This window comes from Cynoglossus semilaevis, chromosome 1 (assembly GCF_000523025.1).
Source record: "Cynoglossus semilaevis isolate Cse_v1.0 chromosome 1, Cse_v1.0, whole genome shotgun sequence".
Classification (NCBI taxonomy): domain Eukaryota; kingdom Metazoa; phylum Chordata; class Actinopteri; order Pleuronectiformes; family Cynoglossidae; genus Cynoglossus; species Cynoglossus semilaevis.
The window spans coordinates 22,992,894-23,000,681 of record NC_024307.1 but is presented as its reverse complement, the minus strand read 5'-3'; the positions used below and the strand labels follow the sequence as shown (position 1 = coordinate 23,000,681).

At 38.6% G+C, this 7,788-nt stretch overlaps 1 protein-coding gene across 7 annotated transcripts in view; it reads right to left on the bottom strand.

Annotated features, from left to right (window-relative positions):
• Positions 1-2,105: 2,105 nt before the first annotated feature.
• The window catches only part of sorcs2 (sortilin-related VPS10 domain containing receptor 2), a 284,595-nt gene continuing 278,912 nt past the window's right edge, over positions 2,106-7,788 (bottom strand). The window contains exons 21-28 of one of the 7 annotated variants that reach the window (XM_025062513.1): positions 7,440-7,563; positions 7,139-7,251; positions 6,338-6,460; positions 6,130-6,229; positions 5,986-6,033; positions 5,541-5,643; positions 4,923-5,128; positions 2,106-4,194 (exon numbers count right to left, since the gene is read on the bottom strand). In XM_025062513.1, coding sequence (XP_024918281.1) covers positions 4,130-4,194; positions 4,923-5,128; positions 5,541-5,643; positions 5,986-6,033; positions 6,130-6,229; positions 6,338-6,460; positions 7,139-7,251; positions 7,440-7,563 — 882 coding nt within the window. In that variant the 3' untranslated portion in view covers positions 2,106-4,129. Of the gene's footprint in view, positions 4,195-4,829; positions 5,129-5,540; positions 5,644-5,985; positions 6,034-6,129; positions 6,230-6,337; positions 6,461-7,138; positions 7,252-7,439; positions 7,564-7,788 lie in introns of all 7 variants that reach the window. The other 6 variants (XM_025062528.1, XM_008319630.3, XM_017034135.2 and 3 more) reach the window with 6 other exon arrangements.

The following is a 7,788-nucleotide window of genomic DNA, read 5'->3' as shown; positions in this document are numbered from 1 at the left end:
GAGAAGAAGAACGAGGCTGAAGATCTGATCTTTATTTCCAACAACAACAGAAATAGAGCTGTTTTTAAAAGTCTGCAGTGAAAAAACTGATGTTGTTCTGCTTCATTTCTGTCATCAAAACTTCAGAAAATAAAGATCTGGCTCTGAGTTTGTCCTGACCTCTTAAAGCCCCACTGAATTATGGGAAAGCCTTGGTATTTTAAAGCAGACACAGACCAGTTTCTATGGTTTCTCCTCACTAATGCAGGATCATTCAGTGTTGAACGCAGCCTGATATTTATGTGATTGACACACTATTTTTGAGAAGAAGGGAAAAAGAACCCTGACAGGAAACTCTAAATATCAGTGGCTGGACAGAACCGTTTAAAGAACTCAAGAACATTGATCAATAAAATCATCCAGCTGCAGAATGGAGTAAAGACCCAAGTGAACAATCTCTTCTAACAGACTCAGACATGGAGAACCACATGCTTTTTATCAGCAGCGTCTTCACTTCACCAGAACTCTACAAGTCACAGGACGCACACAAACAGTTGCAGTGTGTCTGAAGAGAAGATGGAAATAAACATCTACAAACCTGAAGGCTGTGAGAGTCCAGCCTGAGGTGTGGTGCTGATGCTTGCTCTGCTTCTTTCTTCTTGGTCCACTGAGCTCTCCTGTCACCCCACTCTTCTAAGAAACACATTCACATGAATTAGTGTCATCACAATAACCTTGTCTCCTCTAGTTTGTCTCCAGGGGACACCAGGAGATGGACAGTCTAGACCATAGTGTCTTATCGTGTGTCTGTAGGTCCTGGTTCAGGACTGAATTCTGGAGGGAGAACCTTGGACCGGTCAGTCTTCACAGACAGACAGCTCGGTCTTGGAGACTCTGCTCTCAGTTCCTTGTTGTGTTGTCTGTGATTTATCACATAGTTTTGAACAACATTCAACAATGAGTTACAGAGAGACAATTACCCCTTGATAAAAGAGGGGGGAAGGGCCTTTGCTTGATGACATTTCCTCATTATACATTTTATAATACTAATAACAATGACAACAATAACAGTTTTAGTAATAATTATTATTATTATGGTTGTCATAATATCATTTTGGTGGAAAAGCTCTGTGGGAAATGGAATGATGTGCAGTGTGTGTGTGAGATCAACCCACGTCGAGAGGAAAACACGGATAGAAAGACTGACTGCTGAATATTTACGGAATAAAAAACATCAACACTTTTATACTTTGACGGTGACACGATGGTCTGCTCTGTCATATTGGATCTGAATTCACTGAAAACTCACCTCTGTCCTGTCTTTGTTCTGCGCTGTCAAAATGGAGTCCGAAAAGAAAAAAGATTCGAAATACTTCCACTTTCACGACTGTTCAAGGTCGGAGAACACGAGGGACAGGGGAAGTGAGGGAGAGTATTTCTGAAATTATTTCAACACAAAGCTAAGAAATAAAAACACACCACGATGTGAAGATGAATGAGAACAAAAGAGACCCACGCTCTCTGTCACGTGGCAAACGAAACGAATCTGAGAGAACGAAGCGAAAGATTAGTTCACAGAGAGTGATTCGTTCACAGCGAAAGATTAGTTCGCAGCGAAAGATTAGTTCACAGAGAGTGATTCGTTCACAGCGAAAGATTAGTTCGCAGCGAAAGATTAGTTCACAGAGAGTGATTCGTTCACAGCGAAAGATTAGTTCGCAGCGAAAGATTAGTTCACAGAGAGTGATTCGTTCACAGCGAAAGATTAGTTCGCAGCGAAAGATTAGTTCACAGAGAGTGATTCGTTCACAGCGAAAGATTAGTTCGCAGCGAAAGATTAGTTCACAGAGAGTGATTCGTTCACAGCGAAAGATTAGTTCGCAGCGAAAGATTAGTTCACAGAGAGTGATTCGTTCATAGCGAAACATTAGTTCACAGCGAAAGATTAGTTCACAGAGCGTGATTCGTTTGCAATGAAAGATTAGTTCACAGTCAACGATTAGTTTGCAGAGAGTAATTCCTTCGTAGTGAAAGATTAGTTCACAGTGAAAGTTTAGTTCGCAGAAAGTGATTTGTTCGCAGTGAGTGATTCGTGAGTTCAATATGAACAAATCTTTCATATGACTCGGGAGTCACGAGTCATATGAAAGATGTATTCATTTTGAACGAATCACTTGTTCTGTCTTTTGTTTTCTGGAAATACCAGTACTTTGTATGGCTAATACAATATAAGTCTTTTGGTGAAGTGGCAGCTTTGTAAGAAAATGCAAACACAGTGAATTTTTTACTTCTGTGATTAAAGTAGGCGGACAAGGACAATTTTTGGGAGTGATTTATTCCAGGATGCAGTTTGAGTGCACGTCTGTTGACACAATTCTTTTTTTTTTTTTAACTGCATAATCATGGTTAATAAAAAAAAAAGCAGAAAAAAAACAGTGTTGTCAAAAATACACTATCATTTCAGTGCAATCGTCTGCAAAACTCAGTCACTGCTGTCCTCTAATATCCTTATTCCCACTTGAATTCCCCTTTTTAAGAGGACATTGATACAATGACGACACATCACTGAAAAAACAAAGAACTCCATCATGAGCTGAATATGTACAAATGATGAATTAATGTGTAGATGAGCATAAGAAAATGTAATCAGCTGCATCAAATATTAAAAAAAAAAAAAGCCAAAGTGTGGCGGTGACGTTGCGACTATCAGTAGTCTGTAGAAGCCTTTCATTCCGAAGCTTTTGCATCAGATTCGACTTGTTCAGATGCAGCTAGGCATCTGTTTACAGCTCTGCTTGTAGAATTAGTGCAAACAAACAAATAAAAAAAAAAAAACCAACACACTTCTTCACATCTACTGAGAAAAAAAGACGTGTGTATCAAAAATATCAATATACATTGTTGTCACCAGGGTGGTTGTGAGTACTTTTTTTGTAACTCAAGTATTTTCATAAGTTATTTTACTCATCAGGTTACACTGAAAATATACAAAGGTGGAAAAACATGAAGCAGGCAGTGGTGTCGAGGGGACGGGAAAGAAGTGGTCACAGTGGACAAAAAACAAAACAAAAAAACAACCGGCGTGTATCTTGGTCATCACACACATTCAGATCAAAGGGAATATATTTACACAAACTGGTTCATATTTACACATTTACATACAACAAACTGAAACCTTTACAGAGACATTAATCCACCACGGGGCTACGCCTAATATAGGCTTTTACTATATATATATATTTTTATATATATCTTGAGTACACCTTCCCTCAACGATGATGACTTGTCTCCAGGGAAACAGAGACGTGAAGTTTCTGTGGTCTGACTGAAAATCTGTGGAATGGAAACTGAGGAAAAGGAGCAGGTGAACATAAGAAATAAGCAGATGGAACAGTCACCTCAGGCACCACGGGACAGACGACAGGGGGCGCTGCTAAGTTTAAATAACACACCGTACAATTGTGAGTCAATATCAGCGTTGAACGTTAATGAGATGCTGAAGACAAAATACGAGCCAGAGCGGTTTCAACAGAGTGCAACACGCCCTCTACTGTTGAAACTTCAATCAACAATTATTTTCAGTGGTACATCCCAGTATGTTAACAGCTTCCTTTTCGTACATATACGAAAAAAATAGCCTGTTTAGCTAACAGGAAGCTGTTAGTCTGCTCTAATATCTGCCACCTTTCTTGCCACTGTAACTTTGGTGTGCTACCGCATTCTAAATCAAAGTGGGGCTAATCGTTTTGTCACTCACAGATCAGATTAGCACACTGGTGTTAGCCCATTACAGTGTGCTGTAACTCTGAATGTGAACAAATACAGCAAAGACTTACAAGTGGCTACAACTTAAGGTACAAATATGCACACAGAGTCGAACAAACCAACAGAGGACAGAACGGTGCCATGGCTGAGTAAGAACAGTGACGTCAAACACAACATGTGAAGCAGAGTGTCTCTCATCATACCAAGAGAATGGGAGGAAACAGAGGGAGGTGGGGGAGGAGATATCCCTGTATGAGGCTTCAGCCACTCCAAGGGTCGGAGTGTCGAAAGACATAGAGGAGAGGGCAGGAAGAAGGCAAAGTGGAGTCCCTGTGCTCATTAGCCAGCTAGGCTAGGTTAGTTTTTAGCGTTGCCATGGCAGCCATCAGCTCGTTAGGTAACTGTGCAGTTCTCTGGAGTTAATGCTCAGGACCACACCCGAATGGTTGCCTGTTGACAGGGAGAAGACAAAACAAAAACAGAAAAAAAATTGCAATATATACGTTTTTTTCTGAAAACCTCAAAATGACTTACTGTATTGTACAAATGTAAAATGTAAAGATTTACAAATGTAAAAATGTATATCATTCTCCCTTTTCTGTTTAATTCTGGGGGATATTTTTCAGCCTCTCCAAAGAATGGAATTGATTAACTTTCAAGTTTTATTTCAGTTTTAAGAAAATAAATAGATATTTAAAAAATATTATTATGTTGCTGTAAAACCATGTGCCATGTTTTTGTACAATATGGAAAAGCTTTGCATTTGGAACATTTGAAAATACAAGCCATGTTCTGTGGCAATATTTGAATGTTTGTTTCAAAGACACAAACCACTGCATTAGAAACAGACCCTCAACCCTCAGGTCGAGAAATGTAAAACCTCACAATTAGTCACTGGGGACCAAGTTACTTAAATATTCCAAAGTTTGATTCTAGATGAATAATAGAATCAGTAGATGCTTAGTCTAGAGATTTTTGAAAACTGCCCAACAACAAAGGTCCATTTCCAACACATGGTCTACGACCTCGAGACTTTGTTTGAAACCACTGAAAAGAATTAAAAAAAGGTGGAAGTCATCCAGTACCTTGGTGTGTGTTAGCTGCTGGTGTTAGTGGCTCTTGGTTTTAGTAGCAGTGGTTAGTGGTAGTCCTTATTAGGGAGCGGAAGGCGGGGCTACCTCCAGTGTTACCTAGAGTCTGGGAGTCCAGGTCGTCGTCGATGAACTCCTCACCCTGGATGATGTGCTGCGTGTCCTCGCTGTGGTTGACGGGGCTCGTCATCTCCTGCTCCTTCTCGTTGTGCATCTGAGCATAGACGTTGCGGTTGCCTGGCAGCTTCCTAAAAAACAGTGGAGGATAGGCGTCCTCAGTCCTAAGCCAAGGACTGTGGCATTTGTTGTTTTTTGTAAGAATGGGGTCATAGACGGCCGCACATTTTTCATCAAGGTGACTGTTTTTGTTTTAGTGGAGGAGGGTGTTCAAGACGCAACAGTGTGCTGCAGTACGACGATCGTGTGAGGCAGACGGACAGCATGCATACACACATTTAATAAAATACAAATTTATTTAAGTCATCAAGATAGCCTTATTTCACAAATATGAACAAAAATATAATAGCCGAAATTTAACACATCCACTTTAGCAGAAGCTATTTTTTGTGTCAATATGTGTATAGATATACGTATGTATATTTTCATATATATATATATATATATATATATATATATACATATATGTGTATGTGTGTGACTCCTGACTCTCTGGTTCAACTGTCAAACAACAGACTTTTGAATCACCTTTTGAACTTGTACAAGATGAAGGAGCCAATAGCGATGACGCTGATCAAGAAAAGGATTGCTAGAGCCCAAATCCCAGGACCTCCAGCTGCTCCGTGGTAGCCTAGATTGATGAACCACATGAAAAACCTCAGATTTTTGGGAATTCAACAAAAGTTTTTACATCAAAGACAAATGGAATAAATCAGTGCAAATCAACAAAGAATATTAGAAAAAGCGAGCCAAACGTCCAACTGAGTTAAAGCTTGTCTTGCTCTGGTGTATAAGCAGTTCAGGTTCAGAAAAGGAGAGCTAGTAGGGTTGGAAAACACAGCACCACACACACAAATTCAGACTGAATAGGAGCCAGATTTTGTTAGGAACCCAGAAAAGTGGAAGACTTGGCAGAAGGAGTGGTCTAAGTTTTAAAGCGGCACGTGTTTGGTTTATACGGTTTTAAACGCACCAGTCTCTGACGCTGTAGTCGACGTGTCAGTAGAAAATAGATCTAGCCCTTGGGAATGAACCAATAACGTGCAATTATGAAATTATAAAAGAACAAAATAAATGTATTGGATGTCGCATTTTTTTTTCTCAACAGGAGTCATACCTGCATTTGGATCAGCTAGCATGACGTGCACCTGAAGACCGCCCCGTACCACAAAGCTGATGTTGTGGTCAGTGAAGGTCTGCATGATGGCTAATATCCGCTGTGAATAGATAGAGTTTCCACTTCATAGTAAAAAAAAAACAACAACAAAAAAAAACTGAAGTTTTGAATTTCCAACATTTAAAAGTTGACATTGAAAAATCTCTACCTTATCTGCGTACATGTTCTTCTTGGCTGGTTGACCGTCCTGGGGCAGGACATACAGATCAGCAGTGGTAGGGAGGCCCGGCTTCACAACAGTCACCAGAGCCTCTTGAGGGACACCTGTGATCTGGAGTCGGACAATGTCCGGTCAGTCATGTCCTTGGACTTCCTTAAAAGTTATTCATTTTTTCAAATGTTTCCTTATTTTAAATGTAACATTTAGACACACTGAGGATTTGTTCTAGGTCGGGCTGTCAAATTAAAACATTTTATCTGATTAATTGCAGGTTGGCTCTGGACTAATCATAATTATCATGATTGATCAAAACCATTATAAGCAAGATTATTCTAGATAAATTAATGAATATGTCAAAAGAATTCTGTACATTGCTGCAATGGCAGACAAATACCAGCAGGTCAAATAAGCAAAAAAAAAAAAGTTATTTGACTTTCAGTTCCAACAATATTTTGGAATACTTTGTTTATCCTGAGGACTCATAATTAATTCCAATTAATCATGAATCCTGAGAACTCATAATTAATTCCAATTAATCATGATTATTTGTGATTAATTGTGATAGCTCACTGCCTTTGATTACATAAAAAATGTATCTATTTGTATAAGTATATAAACAAAATAAAACAAATTACCTTTACCATTATGAAAAAGCAAGGGTAAAATCCTACGTCACAATTGGCTGCAAATAACAACAAATATTCCTACCATAGAAACAGATCTATCTCCCTTGGAAAACTCATATTAAAATGTTTCTTTAAATGGTGGTGTTTTAATTTGTGGTCCTACCTTAGTGAGAGCTTTGGTCACCACTTGGCCAATGTCTTTCCGCCACTCTGGGATGTTGGGGTTAAAGTGGTCCAGATTCTTGCTAAAGCTCAAAGGGATGACCTGGAAGTTATCTGGGATAGGGAAAAACACAAGTCAAAGCAAGCAATGTTCTAAAATTAATAAATAATAATTAGGCAGTTAAAGTATTCAATTAAAAAATATATATTTATACATATTTATTCATATATATTTAATGGATGACTTTGCCAAAAGGCGAAAATGACAACAATGTTTGTTTTTATTTCTTTGTTTGTTTTACCATAGACTTGGACGGTTCTAGTATCCTGCACCATGGTTCGGCCGTTGGAAGCTTGGACAGTGACAGAAACTTCTCCAGTTTCAGAGAAATGAGTCAGGAGGCTACTCTGCAGAGTCAGCGTTGGCTGTGTGAGAAAAAAAACATAAAAATCAAAAATCAGGAGAATGGATCTTTGTAGCCTCACATATGTTCTCTGACTACAGACTGTGGAAAATAATATCTTTTACAATATTCAATTTAAATAAATACAAAATCATACTGTGCAATATTAAACAACATCAAGTTAGTGTACTGATTATAAGTATATAAAAAGTAAATTTAATATTTATTTTCACTCTACTGTTACATA